The 23,302-nt window shown below is 40.2% G+C and overlaps 8 protein-coding genes across 8 annotated transcripts in view; all 8 read right to left on the reverse strand.

Annotated features, from left to right (window-relative positions):
* The window catches only part of LOC137064836 (histone H2AX-like), a 35,189-nt gene extending 27,646 nt beyond the window's left edge, over positions 1-7,543 (reverse strand). The window contains exon 1 of the mRNA XM_067436367.1: positions 7,144-7,543. Within this exon, the coding sequence (XP_067292468.1) occupies positions 7,144-7,529 (386 nt within the window). The 5' untranslated portion in view covers positions 7,530-7,543. The remainder of the gene's footprint in view (positions 1-7,143) is intronic.
* Positions 4,573-5,722, reverse strand: LOC137064915 (histone H3-like). The gene has a single exon (XM_067436471.1). The coding sequence runs from the start codon at positions 5,698-5,700 to the stop codon at positions 5,290-5,292; it is 411 nt and encodes a 136-aa protein (XP_067292572.1). The 5' UTR covers positions 5,701-5,722; the 3' UTR covers positions 4,573-5,289.
* A 708-nt stretch (positions 7,544-8,251) lies between the features above and the next one.
* Positions 8,252-9,106, reverse strand: LOC137064834 (histone H1-like). The gene has a single exon (XM_067436365.1). It carries the CDS (start codon positions 9,067-9,069, stop codon positions 8,455-8,457), a length of 615 nt encoding a protein of 204 aa, XP_067292466.1. The 5' UTR covers positions 9,070-9,106; the 3' UTR covers positions 8,252-8,454.
* A 3,897-nt stretch (positions 9,107-13,003) lies between these two features.
* On the reverse strand, positions 13,004-13,421 carry LOC137065009 (histone H2B-like). The gene has a single exon (XM_067436580.1). It carries the CDS (start codon positions 13,395-13,397, stop codon positions 13,023-13,025), a length of 375 nt encoding a protein of 124 aa, XP_067292681.1. The 5' UTR covers positions 13,398-13,421; the 3' UTR covers positions 13,004-13,022.
* A 478-nt stretch (positions 13,422-13,899) lies between these two features.
* LOC137065165 (histone H4) lies at positions 13,900-14,482 on the reverse strand. Its single transcript, XM_067436743.1, has one exon. It carries the CDS (start codon positions 14,464-14,466, stop codon positions 14,155-14,157), a length of 312 nt encoding a protein of 103 aa, XP_067292844.1. The 5' UTR covers positions 14,467-14,482; the 3' UTR covers positions 13,900-14,154.
* A 4,581-nt stretch (positions 14,483-19,063) lies between these two features.
* Positions 19,064-19,787, reverse strand: LOC137065071 (histone H3-like). The gene has a single exon (XM_067436635.1). It carries the CDS (start codon positions 19,619-19,621, stop codon positions 19,211-19,213), a length of 411 nt encoding a protein of 136 aa, XP_067292736.1. The 5' UTR covers positions 19,622-19,787; the 3' UTR covers positions 19,064-19,210.
* A 158-nt stretch (positions 19,788-19,945) lies between these two features.
* Positions 19,946-20,652, reverse strand: LOC137064885 (histone H2A). Its single transcript, XM_067436424.1, has one exon. It carries the CDS (start codon positions 20,614-20,616, stop codon positions 20,230-20,232), a length of 387 nt encoding a protein of 128 aa, XP_067292525.1. The 5' UTR covers positions 20,617-20,652; the 3' UTR covers positions 19,946-20,229.
* Positions 20,653-21,268: 616 nt separating this feature from the next.
* On the reverse strand, positions 21,269-21,946 carry LOC137064878 (histone H1-like). Its single transcript, XM_067436418.1, has one exon. It carries the CDS (start codon positions 21,914-21,916, stop codon positions 21,317-21,319), a length of 600 nt encoding a protein of 199 aa, XP_067292519.1. The 5' UTR covers positions 21,917-21,946; the 3' UTR covers positions 21,269-21,316.
* Positions 21,947-23,302: the final 1,356 nt, after the last annotated feature.

A 23,302-nucleotide genomic window follows, 5' to 3' on the forward strand; every position in this document is an offset into this window, starting at 1 on the left:
AAACTGGATTTAAGTATCGAGCATTGAGATGCAGTCTAGTATGACTGCGAAAACGACACAAGTAGCAGGAATGCCAACCCGAATTCTGGAAATGTTTTAAGCTTAAATAAAAAGAAAAATTTCAAATCACTTGAGCCATTTTTTTCTTCCGTAATAGAACACAGATAACAGCCTAAAAAATGTTTAGGCTGAGAAATGTTTCACTTTTATTCATGAAATGAGCTCATTTTAAACTTGATGCCTGCAACAGATTTGAAGCTTTACCTGTCATTCATAAACTACGATGGAGATGTATAAATTCCTTGATTACCTTGAATATTTTTTAAAAACTTTTGTTATTTAACAGCATAAATGTCCCAACCAGTGGAAAAATCTTGTTTACAAAACACCTTCAACTCACTATCACAGCACACAGAACCGTGGTAAATCGCAACGACACAAACTTAGTGCAGGTGGCATTGGAAGTTACCTATCCGAGGACTACTTTCAGGCGGTGTGTGATATCATTGCGCGGCTGAACCCATGGTACAACCGCAAAGTCCCATGATTCTTTCGCAGGAATGAGAAAATAGATCCTATCTATATCAGTATAAAAAAATCTAAACTTTTCTTAGTACAGGATCTAACTACAGAATAGTCAAGTTTTAAACAGGAAAAATGTTATCTTTGAAAAAATAAAGTCTGGTCATTTTTGAGAGCAATGCTAATGGACTGATATGATTCAATTATGTATGCTAAGCTATGCTACAAGTGCTACGCCAGATACAGAGATTGGCTGAATGGATTCAAAAACGGTAAAACTCAACTGTTTCACTCTAAGCAACTTGGAAAATGAGCCTATTTTTTTAAAAAAGTGGAGTGTTCCTTTAAATGTTGTTTTAGTCATTCAGAAGTCTGTTGTCAAAGATGGTCGGTATATCTCCCTCCTATTTTACATGACTGTATTCCCAAACAGAAGCATCTGCCTCTGAAAGCAAGACAAGTTTATTGAGACGCACGAGTTTGAGACGAAAACAATTTATTATATTTGTTTTGCGGTAGTCCCTTCGCTATGCCGTTCGCAGTACCCTACGAACTAAACATGTTCCCTCCCTTCGGATTGGAATCTCACTTAAGATGGAGGAATATCCTGTGAAGTCCGCTTCACTGTCTACGGTCGAATGGAGCGCACCTAATGTTCCTCAACGTCAAATTGCAAAGGCTTTGCAGATCTCACAATCTATAGTGACAACATCATCAAACCATTCAGAGAAACTGGAGAAATTCCTGTGCGTAAGGGACAAGACCAAAGATCTTTATTGGATGCCCGTGGTCTTTGGGCCCTCAGACAACACTGCATCCCTCATCGGCATGAATGTCTCAATGACATTACAAAATGGGCCCAGAGATTCTTCCAGAAACCACTGTCCACAAAACAAAATTCGCCATGCCAACTAAAGCCCTATCATGTAAAAAAGTTATGTGAACATGGTCCAGAAGTGCCGTTGTGTTCTGTGGGTCAAGGCTCATTTAAAAGGGACAGTTTCAAAGTGGAAAAGTATTATATGGTCAGACGAGTCCAAATTTGACGTTCTTGTTGGAAATCAAGGACGCCGTGTCCTCCGGACTAAAGAGGAGGGTGACCTTCCAGTGGGTTATCAGCGTTCAGTTCAAAAGCCTGCATTTCTGATGGTATGAGGGTGCATAAGTGCATACAGTATGGGCAGCTTGCATGTTTTGGAAGAGGAACTATAATGCTGAAATGTGTAAACATATGCTCCCCTCCAGGCAACGTCTATTTCAGGGATGGCCTTGTATTTCAGCAGGACAATGCAGAACCTCACACTGCAACTATTACAACAGCACGGCTTCGTCGTGCTGAATTGGCCTGCCTGCAGTCCAGATCTTTCACCTTTAGAGAACATTGGCACATCATTAAACAAAAAATATGTCAAAGATGACCACAAACTCTTCAGCTGGATATCAGGCAAGAATGGGACCAATTTCAACAATAAAACTCCACTTTGGGGAAACCAAATATAAAAAACAAGAACACATTAATACTGTTCATTCTGCATTTATTCAGGTGCACACTGACAGATCAAAAAACACAGAGACAGGGCAAACAGGTGCAGCATTTTATGTAACGGAATTTAAACGTGTCAATAATACAAGATGTGGTTTGGGTTTGAGGAGGTGATGCCAAACTCTGAAGGTAAAGTTTTAATTTGTTCAGATGCAGTGGCATCACTTTCAACCTTGCAAACATTTCAATGTAGGTGTTTGGGGAAACAGTTTATAGACAGCAAATAAACTTTGCAGGACAGCAAATGTTCTTTTTAAATAAATGTTTAATAATTGTAGATAGTTTGAAAAAATAAATAAATAAACAAATCCAAGAACAATCTATATACAACGGATATATAAAATGCAATAGAATAATTTCATTTGTTAAATCTGCCACTAATGTTAATACTGTACACTGTCATTCAATCAACAACAAAATAAAAGGTTTACAATCTTGGACCCTAAATGATCCAAGTCTAAAATGATGATCAAAGTTATTCAACTAATTATACAAATAAAACTTATGAATTAGGTTTTAATTAATTCTATAAACTATAATACAGATCTGCCAACATTGTCGCTATATGATAAATTAAAATAAGCTGATAACATCACTCTCTTCTCCAGAACGACTGTACAGCCAGATCTAATTGTGTTGCAATACTGTCCTGCTTGACACTGTGAAGCAGCTTTGACACAATAATGATTGTAAAAGCGCTATGTAAATAAAGTTGATTGATTAATTGATTGACAATAACTTGTTAGTGTCTAATGTATTTTCTACTGAATTAATGACTTATCCAAATTAGATAATGCAGAACAAACAAGTAAGATTTTATCAGCAGTTGCCACTTTGTCCTTGGATCTTCGCTTCATCAAGTTTATGGGGAGTGTTTGTCGAAAAATGCAGTATTTTTTAATACGACCAATAGTTCTTTCCACATGAATCCTCAACCTTGATATGTGACGGGACACAGACACTTCCTGTCCTGAAAGCGGTGTCTTTCCACGAGTTGACGCTGGTATGAGTAAGCGGACTCCTTTTGCAGCAAAATACTCAGGGAAAGCCATGACAATGTCTCCCTCTTCCAAAAGATCAATCAAACCAGAGGATTTGGTGATTGTTTTGTCACTCGCTCTCCCCAAGACTTGGAAAGGAGTGTGATCGACCCCTGTAAGACTGATGCAAACTAGGAGTTTGATGGTGTTGTGGGACTTATAGTTTATATTGTTCTTGCACTTAGTGATGTTGGTCGGTCAATAAAAATCTCGCTGCAGTCTATGATGCACCGCACTGAATTGAATGGGGGGGGGGGGGGGGGTTACTGAACAGGGCAGGAAGATTCTTTTTAATCTCTTCCCTAGAAGGCCAATAAAATATAGAGCTGAAATGCTGTGTCATTACGTTCAACCATGAAATATTGTCTCAGTTTCATTAAGACTCGGTAAAATTGGAGAGCTGTTGGAGGACTTGATATGATCGTGAGATATTTCAGAAGTGCGAAGAACACTTTGGACGAGCGGAGGCCACTGTAGAAGTGAATGATACAATCATCCTTTAAATGCACATCAGATTTAAGACTTTGACTCTAGGCTTCTTACTTGCTTTGCTCTTTGTAAGATGTGTTCAGTTTCTGCATATCTTCAATATCCCTCATTGTGAGATCTGTTCCAACACGTCATTGTAAGACTTAACTTCTGTTACATCTATGTCCATGTCCTCTGCTTCCTCAGGATGATGAACTCTAATGCTCATCTCAGAGATCTCTGATATCGGCCCATTTTTTCTGGAGGTGCCAGGTCTGTGAGGAAGCTTTGATGGAATAGTCTGGACTTAGAGGGTCATCTGATGGCTTGCCTAAAAACAAACATAGAAAAACATGATTGGGATAGGCTATATTTCACGCATCACTGGTAAAAGACAGATGATGACAATGGCCAAGAGAATCTTTGGTTAATGATGAACATATAATAAAAGCTTAACTTGCATTCTAGCAACTTCATGCAAACAGTTGAGTGTATATTTAAATATATAAATAAATAAACTAGCTAGCTATCAGCATTACCACTGCATGCTACCCCCAACACTTTATTAAAAAATGGTCTTAAATTAGTAAAAGTTTTAGGTATCATGAACAATTTACATTTTATAACGTTAATGAATTCTAATTAATACATTTAAAATAGTTCATAAAACAGTGTCGTATTACACAGTATTACTTTAATATTTCTTTAATTACTATTTCATTTCACCATGATAATGCACAATGTTAAAAAATAATAACCTGTTGTTGTTTAGTGCATGTTGGAATTTACATTAAACAAGCTAACGTGATGTAAATATTTACACTGCAAAAAAATGCTTCTTTTACTTAGTATTGTAAGTATTATTATCTTATTATTCTTATCTTATTCTTATCTTATTCTTATCTTATTATTATTATCTTGTTTTGGGGGGAAATTACACAAGTTTTTGTTTAAGATATTTGATTTATTTTGGCTTTCCCCCATTATCAGATTATTGTTCTAATTTAAAGCAAAAACCCACTTCATTTTTTAGTTATTTTCCACCAAAACAAGACTTTTGATAGTCTAGTAAAAAATGTATTTAGTTGTTTTGGACAAGAGACAGGGTAAAAATACTATGTAAGAAACGCATTTTTTTGTTGTTGCAGTGTATCGTTATCTTTTGTGTAATAATGCAGTTAGCTAACGTTACACTATAAAACATTAGTGTAAAGGGACACATTGCAGCTGTCAGCTGAATAGATAAACAACTAATGTACGGCTACTTTCCCAATTACACCCCACAGCATTTTCATTGCAAACGTATCAAAACGCTCGCTAACTAATGTTACATATGAAAACCATGACGGAGGCACAATGCTAGCTAGCTCAAATTATGATTCATCATCATATACTGTTCCTCAGTATACATGATTCATTACCATAATTGAAATACACAATCCAGAATTAAAATCCCAAAGGGAAATAATCCAGTTCCACTGGTAGAGACATTGCAATATGAAAAAAAAAAAAAAAAAAAACCACATTTATTCACTTTACAGTAAAACTGTTCAACAATTACTGTTGAACTGCCATATGGCAACTGTAAATGAAAATGTAATGCAACTTTCTACTCATACTCAGTGTTTTAAATGGAAAATGTCTCATTCTGTGCAGTTTTGGTGGCTCTTAGAAGAGCCTTTGGGGCTTGATAAAGCGGCTGTAGCAGATGCGGGTTTAGGCGCGCTCTCCGCGGATGCGGCGGGCCAGCTGGATGTCTTTGGGCATGATGGTGACTCTCTTGGCGTGGATGGCGCACAGGTTGGTGTCCTCAAACAGGCCGACCAAATAAGCCTCGCTGGACTCCTGCAGGGCCATGACAGCGGAGCTCTGGAAGCGCAGATCCGTCTTGAAGTCCTGAGCGATTTCTCTCACCAGCCGCTGGAAGGGCAGTTTGCGGATCAGCAGCTCGGTGGACTTCTGATAACGGCGGATCTCTCGCAGAGCCACGGTCCCGGGCCTGTAGCGATGAGGCTTCTTGACGCCGCCGGTGGCCGGAGCGCTCTTACGGGCGGCTTTAGTGGCGAGCTGCTTCCTCGGGGCTTTTCCACCGGTGGACTTACGAGCGGTCTGCTTGGTTCTTGCCATTGCTGTAGTTCAGTTTTCTCTGTCTCGCTGGAGCTGGAATATGCCGCTTTTCTGCGACACGCCTGCTTTTAAAGCATTGGACCGGCATGAGCTCATAGTGTCGAGGGTGCAGAGGCTTGTGATTGGATGATATGTGACGAGTGCTTGACTGCTAGCCAATGACTGCGCGTTTACTCTTTTCAAACAAGCGGAGGGTTTCCCGCTCAATGTGCTTTTTTTCGCGTTCGCTTATCAAACAGTGAAACCGTTTATGTACTTATTATTTTTATTTTTTTCTCAAATCGAACAATAAAGTCAATCAAATAAGACACGACCCAAAGAACGATCTCTATCAAGCAAACACGTGTCAGGATGTCCATAAGCATGTCCACTTTGTCCGGGTTTCTTCAGGTTTTATGAAGGTACATTTAAGACTCTTAAGATCAATTAAAGAGAAAAAAATTCTTTAAAGAAAAGTGAATGAATAAATTGTAGGGAACATCAATGTGTTTTGAAAATACAATTTCTAACAGATCTCCATTACTATTTAATTTGACAAACAAAAAGCTCTTCTCCCAAACACTAGAATAAGGAAATAACTTTTGCTAAACTTTATGACCACACTATAAAAAAAGTGATATTCTTTTTCTGTAATTTTGTCCTGTTTTCCAATGCAAATTATATAAAATATTCTTATATCCTGATACATTTACTAGAGAAGCAAATGACAAGATAAGAAATGTTATCTTTTTTTGTGATTTTATGATTAAAACAAGAACAGATATTTGCCAATGCCAATTCCGAAAAAATCTACTTCATTTAAATAATTTATTTTCATACCCATTGATAGATATTTTCCCAGATAACAAGATATATATAGCAATGCATGCAATTTAATGTAGGACCCTATAAAAACCATTCTATTTTTACTCCGATTTAATGGTTAAATTACATTTCAAAAAGCATGACTAATTAATTCAAATCATGAAACAATTTAATAGCAATTTATTAAAAGTTAGTAATAATAATAATTAGGGCCCTATATTAGGTTTTCTGTTTTGGGTGAGCTGTTCATTCACATGAGTAAATTAAATCATTTTGTGTCAACTATCGCTGAGTGAAACCTACTGATCCAGTATTTTGATTTATTCATCCAAAAATAGACAACATGTGTATTAAACATTAAATATTTTATTTATTTAAGACCATGATATTGAATCTAGGAAATTCTTCTCCAATTTAAGACCATAAATTGTAGTCAAATAAAGATAAAAGATCTCAAGGCCAGCAGAAACCCTGCTTCTTATTTTAATACAAGTTTATAAACAATGGCACAACTGATTTGATCAAAAACAAAATTATCCTCTTTATGGTGTCATTCATTAATACTAATGTGCCCTTCAAAAGATGAAATGGGTGGCTCTTAAAAGAGCCTTTGGGTTATCACAAGTTTTTACATCTGATTACTTGGACTTGGCGGGCTTCTCGGTCTTCTTGGGCAGCAGCACGGCCTGGATGTTGGGCAGCACGCCGCCCTGAGCGATGGTCACTCCGCCCAGGAGTTTGTTCAGCTCCTCGTCGTTGCGCACCGCCAGCTGCAGGTGACGGGGGATGATGCGGGTCTTCTTGTTGTCCCGAGCGGCGTTTCCAGCCAACTCCAGGATCTCAGCGGTGAGATACTCGAGCACAGCCGCCAGATAAACCGGAGCGCCGGCACCGACACGCTGAGCGTAGTTGCCTTTGCGGAGAAGCCTGTGGACACGGCCGACGGGAAACTGCAGTCCCGCCCTGGAGGAGCGAGTCTTAGCCTTCGCTCGGGCTTTGCCACCGGTTTTTCCTCTGCCGCTCATGTTAATATTCACACGCTGACTATTATCTGCTTAGAAAGTGAATAAGCGCGGGTCAACACACTGTCTTTATACTAGAGTGCCAGTCGCTTATTGGTTTAGAGTCTGTAGAGATTTGAACCAATCACCAACTTCCCTCCAAAGTCCTTTTCTAGCGGGAAAAATTATGCACTCGAATATTTAATAATATATTGACTAATAAGATAGATAAATAAAGTACTGAAATATTTGATAGAAATTCATAAAGGCATTACAGATTGTATGGGAATTATTAATATTAATGTAACAATGTGTTTTTATTTGTGAACAAAGAACATTTTTGAACTAAAATGGTAAAACAGTAATTTAAACAAGCTTTATAAATCATTTACTTCACTATCAATGTGTTACTGGGGTTTGCACACTTTAACATGGAATATGGATGTTAATCGCTGTCTCTGCCAAAAGTGCTAACTTGCACCTTTCACACACACACAGTATTCTGGGCACATTGATCTTTTGATACTGTGGTTTTATGTTCCTATTGTAGTATTGGGAGTTTAATCACTGCCTTTATTGTGTGTGGGGTTGTTTGTAGTGTCACAGTCCTCCAGCAGTGTGGAGTGAATATATTCTGTCTGTTCTGTGCTATATAACATCCCCATTTGCACTGTAATCATCAATGTCTGAACCCCTTTCTGAATATTTAATGTGTAAAAAATCGTTTAGCGGTAATTTATTTTATTTGATTTATTTGTCACATTTCTTATATCATTTGTTTAGATTGCATGAGAGTAAGTGGCCACAACTCAAAAAGGTCATTGGCTTTTCCATTCAAAATGATAAAAGGAGTAAAATTACAGGAGTTTTGCTCTTTTTTTCAGAATTAGTGGGTGGCTCTTAAAAGAGCCGTTGATGAATTAACTATATTTGCCTGTACTGGTAAGAACTACTTCTTTTTGGGAGCTGCCTTTTTAGGCTTGGCGGCTTTAGGCTTCGCCGTCTTGGGTTTAGCCGCCTTGGCTTTCTTGGGGCTCTTGGCTGCTTTCTTTGCGGCTGCTGGCTTCTTTGCCTTCTTGGGGCTCTTCGTCGCCTTCTTAGCGGCGGGTTTCGTGGCCTTCTTGGGTGATTTCTTGACGGCTTTGGGCTTCTTTGCCGCTGCACTCTTGGGCTTCTTGGCGGCAGCGGGTTTCTTGGCCGCGGGCTTCTTCGCTTTAGGAGCCGCTTTCTTGGCTGGCTTCTTCTTGGTCTCGGCTTGCTGCTTGTTGAGCTTGAATGAACCCGATGCGCCGGTCCCCTTGACCTGCACCAGGGTGCCTTTAGTTACCAGGCCCTTGATGGCGATCTTGACGCGGGAGTTGTTCTTCTCCACGTCGTAGCCGCTGGCGGCGAGAGCTTTCTTCAAGGCGGCGAGGGACACGCCGCTCCTCTCCTTGGAGGCGGACACAGCTTTGACGATGAGCTCGCCGACGCCGGGACCTGCTTTCTTGGCTTTCGCAGCGGTCTTCTTCTTGGGCGCTTTGGCCGGGGCGGCAACAGCCGGGGCTGGGGCGGTTTCTGCCATCTTTCTCTGATCGGATCAAAAGTCTGTAAAAAGCTATTCTGGTTCCAGCAATGAATGAATGGCGCTCGCGCGGCACTGCTATTTTAAATAATCCATGAGAACCTTATAGACTCAACCCGCTCGCTCGGTGTCTGTGCGCGTCCACGAGCCCCTCGCGTGTGTTTTCTTCTCTTACATTTTGGGCAAAACCGAAGCGGTAAAATAGTTTGTCAAAGTCAAAACAAAGTTGAACACCAATCAGAGGTTCTGAGCTTTCATTAGAGACTAAAACACGCCAAGAGGAAATGTTTCTTTTGCCTCCATCAGATCAAACCCAAGGCGAGCTTCAGCCACGGGAAAAAGCCGCGTGTAAATTTGACGGATATTTTAAGTGTAAAAGTTGCTAAAAGCCCAAACGCGTCCTCTGTGTGTTCAGCAGACAGTCTCAAGGAGACTTTAACGAAATCAGCATCAGCGAGGGCGTGAGGAGGCTTTCATACAGCTGTTGTTTTAGGCAGCTTGAAGCACACGAACATCATCCGGAGGATCGAGTCTCTCTGTGACTCTCATGTCTGGCCAGCAGATGATCTGTCCTTACAATAACAATAATCACATTAATAAATTCACATGATCCCTCAAGTGTTAATGTTTTAACTATAAATCATTATATTTGTTTCTCCTCATTCATCTCAGTTTTCAGCATGTGAATGAGGATTGTGTTCGAGCTCATCTGGATGAGTTGTTAATTTTCAGACTTAAATAACTTTTTCTCCCTATTTATTTCCCTTCTTGTTCTAGCTTATACTTTTCAGAACAATGTTTGAATCTTGTTAGCATTTCTTATGTCATTGCCTCTTATATGTGTGAATTCATGTAAATAATAAAGCATAAGTCACTTATTGTAAATGTGTTATTTTTATTTTGAACCACTATAATTGATAAAATAGACCCTAAACCAACACACCAGATCAAGATAATGAAGTTGTTCAGAATTACACTGGTGTGTTAAACTGGGATTGGTGGGTCATTACTGGGATTCGGTGTAGGAATAACATGGTGGACAAAATAATAGCAGTGTGGACAAGTGGTATAAAGAATGGATGGCTGGATGATTTCCTATCACTCACATACATCTAGTTACATTATTACTTTGGGTTTAGATGGGCAACAGAATGTAAAACATTGCCAAAGAACTTTAAATACACTACTTTTTCAACTTTAAACATTGATTACTTTCACAATCACCATGCACACTCTGTGTCCACACGGTTAGCTCTTCTGATATATCAGGGTGACACTAACAGAGTGGACATTCTGACTCAAAATCAGCCACGGCACCGTGTCTGAGCAAAAACAAGCTACCATAGAAGGGTTATCTGATAAAGAATTGCGTGGTCTTTACTATGATTTTTCTACTTTTTAAAGATTTAGGTTTAGGTTACATCAGTTCTGGCTGGCTAAGAGAAAATAGAGAGTCATAGTAAATTCCCACACATGGTCCTCAAGGTTGGAATTGGTTAAGTGTCAACTGAAAACAACCTAGTTCTCCAGAACATACAGATAACATGTTCTTCTCCTCAGAAAGAAGTACAGGCAATATTTATATTTATTCTTTAGTGTTTCAGTAAAAAGAAAACCCATAGTTCATCTCTAGAAGCCAGGCTGAATGATTAAGCACTGTTACTGATACCGACCCTCAGACTAGTAGAAATCATTTAAATCATCTTAATATGTAGGCAAATAAAACTGCTATAGTTCTCATAGTTGTAAATTTGAGTTAATGTTATGCAATATGGAGCATTATGAATCTGTAAGGTTTTGTAGAATGTATAGCAATATTGTTAGGGTTTAACAGTTTAAGACCCAGAGACCAGATATGCGAAATGATGTTTTATCATCGGAGAGAATTTTACTGAATAATAGTTTGCAGTTTCATCGGTAGAGTCAGCTTCAGAGTCTCTCGGGGCGCTGGCAGGCCAGACTCTACTCTACACAGACAACTATACCCGTTTCAAGGGCACTGAATTACATCATTATGGACACGTGGGATATTACTGATTGGCATTAAGTCTAAACAATATGTCATGCGAGAATAGATAGGAGATGTGGTTGTTAATCAGGATGTATACATCAGACAATCCCAAGATTGGGGTAGTGTTGACTTCGGGGAAGTCCTAGAAAGGCGCCAAGAGGTCTAGGGTGTGAGAAAAAGTCCCAATCCAGTCGGAACACCTGCACAGAACATGCAACGTGCATGCTCATGACACACACACACACACACACACACACACACACACACACACACACACACACACACACACACACACACACACACCGAATTTTCAAAAATCACAGCTTCATCTGAAAAATTATAAAACTTGGTTACTTTTCTAGCATTATAGCTTCAAAAAATGACCCCCATAGGAAATGAATGGGAAATCTACAAAAACACAATGCTGAAAAAAAGTACACAGCAGTATAGGGATGACGCTCTAAAACATCAAGACTGTGATATTGACACATCCACTCACACACGCACACTTATACACACACATGAAAAACTGAACCTATGAACCACATTTTGAATTATTAAAAATCACATCTTCGTCAGAATTATATGAAACTTTGTGACTATTCTAACATTAGGTATGTAAACACAAAAAATTGAGGGCATGATTCGAGCATGTAAAAAAAAAATACTCCCACTTGCCTCTTCGGTCAAAAATGACCACCATGGGAAATTAATGGGAAATCTGCAAAAACACAAATTCACAGAAAAAAAAAAAATCACCATTTCTAACATTTTTAAAAATATAAAAATAGTATTTGATATTTTTTTAAATATATATTCAAATCCATCCAAAAAATGTTTTATTAAATGTGTTGAAAAGTGAACTGTTAAAAAAAACAAAAAGGGAATTCACAAGCCCCTCCATAGAGACCTCTAGTGGATTACAGCCATGGTTGCATAATTTCTTAGACAATTCCAAAAGAGGGCGCTAATCTGTCTTCAAATATTTTTTTTGAAGGCCTAGTCTCTATTTTAACCTAAAATACTGCGATATAAAATAAAAATAAAAAAACAATAAAAATAAATAAATAATTTGAAATGGTAAAAATAGACAATAATTATTGCATAAATCGATCTAACAGCAGCTTTTGACACTGTGGACCACGGTCTATGTGTGGACCTTTCAGTCCCTATCATCCGCCTTGCAGAACAGGTCGGCCTCAAGGGTTCAGTCCTGCAGTGGTTTTTCTCCTACTTGAACAACTCGATCGATTTAAAATTTGTTTGAAATAAAATTAAAATTGTATTATGTCTTTCTTTTTTTTTCTTCTTTTTTTTATCATTCCCTTATTGTATAGTTGTACCTACATTTCATATTTGATCTAGTTATTTTGTAGGCTTTAATGTGAATGTTATCTGTATGCACCGGGGTCTGAGAGTGACGCAATTTCGATTCCCTGTATGTATGTACTGTATATGTGGAAATTAACAATAAAATAAATAAATTGATAATTTTCATCGTCCACTGCTCCTCTGTCCTCTGGAGTGCCACAAGGATCCATTCTTTAAGGATCTATATGCCTGTGTTTCCAAATGACGGCTCAGCTCTAGACTCCTTGCATAGTTGCCTGTCTGATATTAAACAATGGCTTTCACAAAACTTTCTTCATCTGAAAGAGAGTAAAACGGAATACATTATTTTTGGTTCCTCTATTTAAAAAAAAAAAAAACTGCTGTAAAGCTGAACAACTGGTGTTTCACTACATGTGAAAAAAAATGTGGCCCTGCCCCAGATGCAGCTCATTCAATAGTTTCTACTAAGTCTGTCAAAAAGTGTCTTACACAACAGAAGTGGTAGTTCTCAACGACACAATTATAATTAATCACAAGCATTGAGCTCTTTAACAGACAAGATGTGTGGCTCTTAAAAGAGCCTTTGGGGTGGTTAAGGTCAGCGCACACTTCACTTGGAGCTGGTGTATTTGGTGACGGCCTTTGTGCCCTCGGACACGGCGTGTTTGGCCAGCTCTCCGGGCAGCAGCAGACGCACGGCGGTCTGGATCTCTCTGGAAGTGATGGTGGAGCGCTTGTTGTAGTGCGCCAGACGAGACGCCTCACCGCCGATGCGCTCGAAGATGTCGTTGACGAAAGAGTTCATGATGCCCATCGCCTTGGAGGAGATGCCGGTGTCAGGATGAACCTGCTTCAGCACTTTGTACACATAGATGGCGTAGCTCTCCTTCCTGGACTTTCTGCGCTTCTTTCCTCCCTTACCGGCGGTCTTGGTGACGGCCTTCTTGGAGCCTTTCTTAGGCGCAGACTTTGCTGGTTCAGGCATGATGCTGAGTCGATGTGAGCTCAGTAGCGAGACAGAGGTATTTATGCACCGCCATATGCTAATTTACTGAGAGATACGGAGATCTTCTGATTGCCTGTTGTCATAGGCCGAACCTATAAACTCGTATTTCATTGGACAACTCAAAGCATCAAGATAGGAACGAGGGCCAATCACGGGCGGGTAAATATTAGCCCCCCCTACAGCTTTATGTTTGAAGGACAACCCAACAAGATTTCGTTTCCTTTGTTCATTTCCCGCCTTTTTGCTTTAATAAAAGTTTAATATTCTCCAAGATGGTGTAATCTGAAACCTCATTTTTAGACTAAAGTAAATACTCATACTCTTTTTTACTCATAAATAAGTAGATTTTATACCAGAAATTCCCTTCTACACAAAAGCCCCTTTACCACTAACATTTAATTTTTCCCCAATTGTAAATACACATCATTAATACAGCATTAAAACACCTAGAAAGACAATTTGTTTAATACTTTCTTTGCAGAACGGTCACATTCCCGAACCCGGAACAATCCTTATGTGAAAGTTAAGGGGCATAAAACAACATGAACTGCTTGTAATGTTTTTGCGGCTATTTATTAAATAAATCCTATTTCTAAGATATGGAATGTCGATACTGGGCTTTAATAAACTTGTTTATTTTAACCAGATCACCAACTTTGATATGACTCTTTATACGACAGCGTGGGTGGCTCTTAAAAGAGCCGTTGGGTTTGTTGTTTCTCTTGGTTTCAGGCGTTTAACCTCCGAAACCGTACAGGGTGCGTCCCTGTCGCTTCAGCGCGTACACAACATCCATGGCGGTGACGGTCTTTCTCTTGGCGTGCTCGGTGTAGGTCACGGCATCGCGGATAACGTTCTCCAGAAACACCTTCAACACTCCGCGGGTCTCCTCGTAGATCAGACCGGAGATGCGCTTGACGCCGCCGCGGCGAGCCAGACGACGGATGGCGGGTTTGGTGATTCCCTGGATGTTATCGCGCAAAACTTTACGGTGACGCTTGGCGCCTCCTTTACCGAGTCCCTTACCGCCTTTGCCTCTTCCAGACATGGTTATCTTAAGTAGATCAAACTACAACAACTGAAGAAAACAAGGCAGCAAAGGAGGCCAGTTATATTTGCTTAAAGGACCTGACAGAAGCCACCAACCGCGCAACAAACCCCTCCCCTCGATATTGCTCGAGCGCAAAACATTGTCATTTAACCCCTAAACCAGGGGTGTATTCCAGAAAAAAAGGTTAATATTGTCACATATACCCTGAGCTCTCGGTTGATTAACCCAAACCTGTCTTACTCGAGGTATGCTGTTTCCAAAAACACATCTGGGAATAAGTTCAGACAACTCAAAGTATGTTCCCGGTCAACACACAAGACTTTCTCAAACAGAGCGACGAATCAATGATTCACACAATGGAAACAGACGCTAAGAAAAAGCTTCTTCTTTTGATTGATGGCGATGCACATAATCTATTTAGCCGCCTATTGGGTATTTGTGCAATAATAGTCCAGGCAAAGTAACTCATTTTGGAGCCAAAAATAGAACTAATTGTAAAATATTTGTTTTCAGCTTAGATCATTTCTATGAGGTGTCCACAACAACATACTAAAAGTCCTAAGAAATCCTAGTTGAGGAAATATGTTAAATTCTCATCAATCCGAGATGTGTGCCAGTAAGGCCAGACAACAATAGACCCCAATGGGGCTATTTTTTATTCCTTTACTCCTTTCAAAGTAAGACTTTATACAATGAAAGTGTCCATGAAAAGTAAAAAAAAAAAAAAAAAAAATTGTATTACAAGTTTCTTTGAAAATGATTTTGAATATGTAAATGAGCTATACACTAATCGAATAAAGACTACCCAAAATATACCCGCATAGGCTTCATTTTTTTCCTTTGCTTCTACCACAACAAAACTTTACACAATGAAGGTCTACATCAAAAGTAAAACTTTTTTTGCAAATTAGCAATACACTAATCGAATATGCCCAAAATACTCCCTAAAAGGCTTATTTTTTTCCTTTACTCCTATCACAATCAAACCTCACACAGTGAAAGCATACATGCATGAAAAGTAAAATTGTTGTTTTCCAAGTTTCTTGGGAAAATCTATTTTAAATATGCAAATGAGCTCAACGCTATGCCTAACTGACTTACGGCCAGAAAGTTAACCTATGCATAAACACGATACATTTGAAGTCCCTTGCCACAAAAGACTTACACTCACCTAAAGGATTATTAGGAACACCATACTAATACTGTGTTTGACCCCCTTTTGCCTTCAGAACTGCCTTAATTATACTTGGCATTGATTCAGCATGGTGCTGAAAGCATTCTTTAGAACTGTTGGCCCATATTGATAGGATAGCATCTTGCAGTTGATGGAGATTTGTGGGATGCACATCAAAGGCACGAAGCTTCCGTTCCACCACATCCCAAAGATGCTCTATGGGGTTGAGATCTGGTGACTGTGGGGGCCATTTTAGTACAGTCAACTCATTGTCATGTTCAAGAAACCAATTTGAAATGATTTGAGCTTTGTGACATGGTGCATTATCCTGCTGTAAGTAGCCATCAGAGGATGGGTACATGGTGTTTATAAAGGGATGGACATGGTCAGAAACAATGCTCAAGTAGGCCGTGGCATTTAAACAATGTCCAATTGGCACTAAGGGGGCTAAAGTGTGCCAAGAAAACATCCCCCACACCATTACACCACCACCAGCAGCCTGCACAGTGGTAACAAGGCATTATGGATCCATGTTCTCATTCTGTTTACGCCAAATTCTGACTCTACCATCTGAATGTCTCAACAGAAACCGAGACTCATCAGACCAGGCAACATTTTTCCAGTCTTCAACGGTCCAATTTTGGTGAGCTTGTGCAAATTGTAGCCTCTTTTTCCTATTTGTAGTGGAGATGAGTGGTAACCGGTGGGGTCTTCTGCTGTTGTAGCCCATCCGCCTCAAGGTTGTGCGTTGTGGCTTCACAAATGCTTTGCTGCATACCTCGGTTGTAACGAGTGGTTATTTCAGTCAAAGTTGCTCTTCTATCAGCTTGAATCAGTCGGCCAATTCTCCTCTGACCTCTAGCATCAACAAGGCATTTTCGCCCACAGGACTGCCGCATACTGGAGGTTTTTCCCTTTTCACACCATTCTTTGTAAACCTTAGAAATGGTTGTGGGTGAAAATCCCAGTAACTGAGCAGATTGTGAAATACTCAGACCGGCCCGTCTGACACCAACAACCATGCCACGCTCAAAATTGCTTAAATCACCTTTCTTTCCCTTTCTGACATTCAGTTTGGAGTTCAGGAGATTGTCTTAAACCAGGACCACACCCCTAAATGCATTGAAGCAACTGCCATGGGATTGGTTGATTAGATAATTGCATTAATGAGAAATTGAACAGGTGTTCCTAATAATCATTTAGGTGAGTGTATATTGACTTTAGGAATTGTATGCCCAATCTTGCCTCCAGTTTCTTTCTAAAAAAAAAATCTTATTTTTTTTAATGTGCAAACAAGCCTTGCCTAATCAGAAGAAAGTCAGAATAGCCATATTAGTCATTAGTAACATGGTGAGATTACATTTTGGGCTGGTAGATTAACAAATTATTGGTATTGTAGGTAAATTTATGAGATTACAGGCAGAAGTCATTCTTACCAACTAAATGATTTCTCAGAAGACAGATGAAGAACCAGATAGGCACACTTTCCAGACATTCCAGCTCTTTAAAATAATTTTGCCATTTTGTAGTTAGCAAGTATTTTAGACCAGGCAGGCCACACATCAGACTTCAAATTATATTGAGCCTAATTTCATTGCTGGACAACACTTTGACAGCTTTTTCAGGGAGAAATGGAGAAGTGTAAAATATGTAATGAGTCATTCAGTGATGAAAACACATCGTTTGTTAGGACAAACAGTATTCAATAAGTGTGGTGCTGGTGTGCATATTAAGTCATTTAAAAAGAAACTTGTTATACAAAAAAAATTTACTTTTCATGTATACCTTTACTGTGTAAAGTTGTATTGTGGTTGGAGTAAAGGGGAAAAAAAGCCTATTTGGGTGTATTTTGGACATATTTGATTAGTGTATAGCTCATTTGCATAGTATAATTCATTTTCAAAGAAACTTGTAAAACAAAACAAAAATAACTGTTCATGTGTACTTTCATTGTGTAAAGTTTAATTTTGATAGGAGTAAAGGAAAAAAAAAAAGCCCCATTGGGGTCTATTGTTGTCTGGCACACATCTCGGATTGATGAGAATTTAACATATTTCCTCAACTAGGATTTCTTAGGACTTTTAGTATGTTGTTCTGGACACCTCATAGAAAAGATCTAAGCTGAAAAAAGGCTAATTGTAAAATAATTGTCGTAAAACGCTATTTTGCCTGTACGATAATTCTGTCTTTGTTTAATACGAAATCTTTATTCACTGAGAATAAGGATTATATTGTTTGTTTGAGGCTAATTAATTGAATGCAGATTCATCTGTGAGATTACAATAAAATTAAAAATATAATTTTAATTGAATTATAACATTTAAACTTTTAGTCTAACTCTTTTAAATGTTTATTATTGTGTAGTATGTAATTGAGACAAATTTGGTCATAATATAACACATCTGAATACCTCTTAATCAAACTAACCCTGGATCATGAGCCGCACCGGTGCAGGTTATGTTCAGAGAGTGAGTTGCTTTGGCTACTTACAGACCCTGAAAGTTAGTTTTTGGAACCAAAAGTTGAGGTTATTCACTTTCTTACACTTAAACATACCCAGCCAGGTATGTCACAAAACGAATGCTTTCTGGAACACACCCCCTGGGTGCATGGAGACAGTGACATTGAACTAACAGTGATTATGAGCATAAGATCATGCAGGTGTGTATATCTACAGAACACTAGTGAGTGTGGGCATTTTCAACCACTTTACCCAATTTGCTCTAATCCACTGGGGGCTTTGGCCACTTATTGGTAAATGCCCATTTTGGTTTAGCGTGTCTACTTATCAGTAGTCTAATTGATGCTTCCTCATTAGAGAGAAAACACATGTGCATCCTATCCAGAAGAATTGTGTGTTGAACCACCTCACCTATGACTTCCCATAGAGCAGGGGTGTCCAACCCTGCTCCTGTAATCAAACACACCTGAACCAGCTAATAATCATGATGCTAGATAATTACAGACAGGTGTGTTGGAGCAGTGCTGGAACTGAAATCTGCAGGCCGGTAGCTCTCCAGGACCAGGTTTGGACACCCCTGCCATAGAGCAATATATTGTTTATTTCTCTGAATAACAAGGAAATTGTTAGAAACCATAGGGTTTAATAATGTACATTACATCTTTGAAAAATTCATTATGAAATAAAATTGTGCGTCCATTTTGACACTACACAAAAATACGCCTTACGGAACAAAAATATATTGCAGTATATTGGAAAATATCATGTAATACATTAGGCAATATATTCACATATATGGGATCTAATATTTATACTCCCCAATATATTGAAAGCGGCAATCATTTCTATAGTTTGCAATATATTACAGGAACATATAATATATTGTATAATACCATCAATATATTCCATGTATTTACAATATATTATAATATATTTCAAGCAATGTATAGGTAAATATATTTTCCTTTCGTACGGGACATTTCCATTTTTAAGCATTGTCTGTGCTTATAACAAAGGACCCAGGAACTAACCGTTTAAACTGGAAAGTGTCTCATTCTGTGCAGTTTTGGTGGCTCTTAAAAGAGCCTTTGGGATTTGGTGCGGGTTTAGGCGCGCTCTCCGCGGATGCGGCGGGCCAGCTGGATGTCTTTGGGCATGATGGTGACCCTCTTAGCGTGGATGGCGCACAGGTTGGTGTCCTCAAACAGGCCGACCAAATAAGCCTCGCTGGACTCCTGCAGGGCCATGACAGCGGAGCTCTGGAAGCGCAGATCCGTCTTGAAGTCCTGAGCGATTTCTCTCACCAGCCGCTGGAAGGGCAGTTTGCGGATCAGCAGCTCGGTGGACTTCTGATAACGGCGGATCTCTCGCAGAGCCACGGTCCCGGGCCTGTAGCGATGAGGCTTCTTGACGCCGCCGGTGGCCGGAGCGCTCTTACGGGCGGCTTTAGTGGCGAGCTGCTTCCTTGGGGCTTTGCCACCGGTGGACTTACGAGCGGTCTGCTTGGTTCTTGCCATTGCTGTAGTTCAGATCTCGCTGTTCTGCTGGCGCTGGAAATGCGGTTTATCTGTTACACGCCTGCTTTTAAAGCATTGGATCGGCATAAGCTCATAGCGTCGAGAGCGCAGAGGCTTGTGATTGGATGATATGTAACATACGCTTATGACTTCTAGCCAATGACTGCGCGTTTCCTCTTTTCGAACAAGCCGAGGGTTTCCCGCTCAATGTGCCGTTCTCTTTACTCCTTAGCTCATTAAACAGTGCTCCCACCCATGCGTTACACTTGCATTGCTGTTTTTATTTGTTCTGAAATATTCATCGTATGCTTAATGGCTGTGCAGATCTCGGATTAGAACAAAATCACTTTTAACATAAACGCAGTGCAATCAAACAGGACACACACAAAAACATCTCTACCAAACAAACTATACGGGATTTACATGTTCATCATAAGAACGCACTTTATCTCTGCTAGTGCTGCAAATGGGCGAAATAATTGTATGATGAGCAGTCGCTAACCAACTCATTAACTTTGCATTAAATCATAATCAAAGTGCCCTTTACAAGATGAAATGGGTGGCTCTTAAAAGAGCCTTTGGGTAATCATAACGGTTCTTAAGTCTGTTTATTTGGACTTGGCGGGCTTCTCGGTCTTCTTGGGCAGCAGCACGGCCTGGATGTTGGGCAGCACGCCACCCTGAGCGATGGTCACTCCGCCCAGGAGTTTGTTCAGCTCCTCGTCGTTGCGCACCGCCAGCTGCAGGTGACGGGGGATGATGCGGGTCTTCTTGTTGTCCCGAGCGGCGTTTCCAGCCAACTCCAGGATCTCAGCGGTGAGATACTCGAGCACAGCCGCCAGATAAACCGGAGCACCGGCACCGACACGCTCAGCGTAATTTCCTTTACGGAGAAGCCTGTGAACACGGCCGACGGGGAACTGCAGTCCCGCCCTAGAGGAGCGAGTCTTAGCCTTCGCTCTGGCTTTGCCACCGGTTTTGCCTCTGCCGCTCATTGTATTTTTGTTAATTCAATTAAAACAACCCTCTCAGTCGCTGTATGCAGAATGAGAGGTCGCCCAGCCACACACACTATATTTAAAGGAGAGTGCCCCTCGCGCATTGGTTTAGAATCTGATATGATTTCAACCAATCACTGATCTTCCCTCCAACCCCGCGCGCGCGCGCGCACACACACACACACACACACACACACACACGTTCTGATTATGCACAAGTAAAATAGAAGAGATTAAATCATATAGGAGATTCATAAATGGGTGTAAAGAAATTATAGATTCCTTAAAAAATCCCTTTCTGGTTTGCACATTGCACATTTAAAAATGTAGTTAAACTATTAAATGTAAAACATTTTTCAAATAATTTACTTATAATATCAAGTACACTATTACATGGAATATGGATATTATGCTCCTACCAAAAGTGCTATAAGTTACACCTTTCGCACAAATTCTGTGCACTTTGAGGTACATTATTATTCCTATTGTAATGGACCATTGTGTGCGCGCGCGTACTTGGATCACTGCCTGAGCCCATATAAGCAGTTAAGTTTATTTTTAATAAATGCCTAATGTATATAAACGGTTTACTCAACTTGAGGGATTCAAACGACTTAGTAAATAGACGAGTTTTGCTCTTTATGCGGAGTAAGTGGTTGGCTCTTAAAAGAGCCGTTGAGTTAGAAGCAGTGGAGGTTTATTTCTTTTTGGGAGCTGCCTTTTTAGGCTTGGCGGCTTTAGGCTTTGCCGTCTTGGGTTTAGCCACCTTGGCTTTCTTGGGGCTCTTGGCTGCTTTCTTAGCGGCTGCTGGCTTCTTTGCCTTCTTGGGGCTCTTCGTCGCCTTCTTAGCGGCGGGTTTCGTGGCCTTCTTGGGTGATTTCTTGACGGCTTTGGGCTTCTTTGCCGCTGCGCTCTTGGGCTTCTTGGCGGCAGCGGGTTTCTTGGCCGCGGGCTTCTTCGCTTTAGGAGCCGCTTTCTTGGCTGGCTTCTTCTTGGTCTCGGCTTGCTGCTTGTTGAGCTTGAATGAGCCCGAGGCGCCGGTTCCTTTGACCTGCACCAGGGTGCCTTTAGTCACCAGGCCCTTGATGGCGATCTTGACGCGGGAGTTGTTCTTCTCCACGTCGTAGCCGCTGGCGGCGAGAGCTTTCTTCAGGGCGGCGAGGGACACGCCGCTCCTCTCCTTGGACGCGGACACCGCTTTGACGATGAGCTCGCCGACGCCTGGACCTGCTTTCTTAGCCTTCGCGGCAGACTTCTTCTTGGGCGCTTTGGCCGGTGCTGGGGCGGTTTCTGCCATCTTTCTCTGGTCAGATCTAAAGTCTTTCAAAAGCTGTTCTGGTTTGAGAATGAATGGCGCTCGCGCGGCGCTGCTCACTTCAATAACACATGAGAACCTTATAGGCTCAACCTGCCCGCTCGGTGTCTCTGCGCCTCCACGAGCCTCTCAAGCGTGTGTTTTCTTCCCTCACATTTGTGGCAAAACTGAAGTGGTAAAATAGTTTGTCACAGTCAAATCAAAGTGAACACAAGGCAGAGGTTCCTAGCTTCCATTGGAGACTAAAACACGCGAAGAGGACATGTTTAGTTTGCCATCGTCAGATCAAACCCAAGGCGAGCTTCAGCCACGGGGAAAAGCCGCGTGTAAATTTGACGGATATTTTAAGTGTAAAAGTTGATAAAAACCCAAACGCGTCCTCTGTGTGTTCAGCAAACAGTCTGAAAGAGACTTTAATAAAATCAGTATCACTGAGGGCATGAGAAGGCTTCCATACAGCTTTTGTTTTGGGCAGCTTGAAGCACACGATATTGTTGTGCCTCAAACGTAAAACCAAAACACACCTATCACTATTGCCCTGCACCAAAACTGAGAAATGTTTCGGCCTAAAGCAACATACTTTGGACATTGATGTGCTTAAATAGATATAATTTTGCTCTTAAAACTGAACACTGGTAGTGTTGTTTTATTCTTTGTTTGGTTGGATGGCATTTTGATAACATCAATGACAATGTTTTAAGGATCAAACATTTTTACATTTTGTTTTATTACTGAAAATTACTCTGAAACACTGAAGCATAATGTTGAACTAGATGCAATTTCTTAGAAACTGTCCCTATTAACTTTGATAATATTAGCAGTTGGTCAGATGTCTTACTCTTTATTTTTTAAACCAAAAGGACATTTATATTTGTATGATCTACATTGTGTGGTGAAAAGGTGTAATATATAGGCCTACATGAATATATATGAATTATTAAGTGTTGTGCTGACGAAACTTACCAATTCACACACATGGATGTGCTCTTTGATTCCAACCTTTCATTTGAAAGCCACGTTTCTAGCATCTGTAAAACTGCATTTCTGACCTGACGCTGTTTGTTAATAGGCCAGAGGAGAACTGGCACCCCGACTGAGCCTGGTTTCTCCCAAGGTTTATTATTCTCCATCATGCCCTGATGGAGTTTTGGTTCCTTGCCACTGTCGCCTTTGGCTTGGCTTGCTCAGCTGGGGACATTAAAATTTATTTGGAACTAAATTTCCAAATAAAATTAATTACTAACTTATCTATATCAACAATATCACTGATCTTCAAACATTGTCGCTATATGATAATTGAAATGAGCTGATGGCATCACCGTTTTCTCCAGAACGACTGTACAGCCGAATCCAATTTTGTTGCAATAT

The sequence above is a fragment of the Pseudorasbora parva genome, chromosome 25 (assembly GCF_024679245.1).
Source record: "Pseudorasbora parva isolate DD20220531a chromosome 25, ASM2467924v1, whole genome shotgun sequence".
Lineage (NCBI taxonomy): Eukaryota > Metazoa > Chordata > Actinopteri > Cypriniformes > Gobionidae > Pseudorasbora > Pseudorasbora parva.

Bases quoted from the DNA above. Each gene is read 5' to 3' on its own strand.
- LOC137064915 (XM_067436471.1), bottom strand. From the start codon at position 5,700: ATGGCAAGAACCAAGCAGACCGCTCGTAAGTCCACCGGTGGAAAAGCC.
- LOC137064834 (XM_067436365.1), bottom strand. From the start codon at position 9,069: ATGGCAGAAACCGCCCCAGCCCCGGCTGTTGCCGCCCCGGCCAAAGCG.
- LOC137065009 (XM_067436580.1), bottom strand. From the start codon at position 13,397: ATGCCTGAACCAGCAAAGTCTGCGCCTAAGAAAGGCTCCAAGAAGGCC.
- LOC137065165 (XM_067436743.1), bottom strand. From the start codon at position 14,466: ATGTCTGGAAGAGGCAAAGGCGGTAAGGGACTCGGTAAAGGAGGCGCC.
- LOC137065071 (XM_067436635.1), bottom strand. From the start codon at position 19,621: ATGGCAAGAACCAAGCAGACCGCTCGTAAGTCCACCGGTGGCAAAGCC.
- LOC137064885 (XM_067436424.1), bottom strand. From the start codon at position 20,616: ATGAGCGGCAGAGGCAAAACCGGTGGCAAAGCCAGAGCGAAGGCTAAG.
- LOC137064878 (XM_067436418.1), bottom strand. From the start codon at position 21,916: ATGGCAGAAACCGCCCCAGCACCGGCCAAAGCGCCCAAGAAGAAGTCT.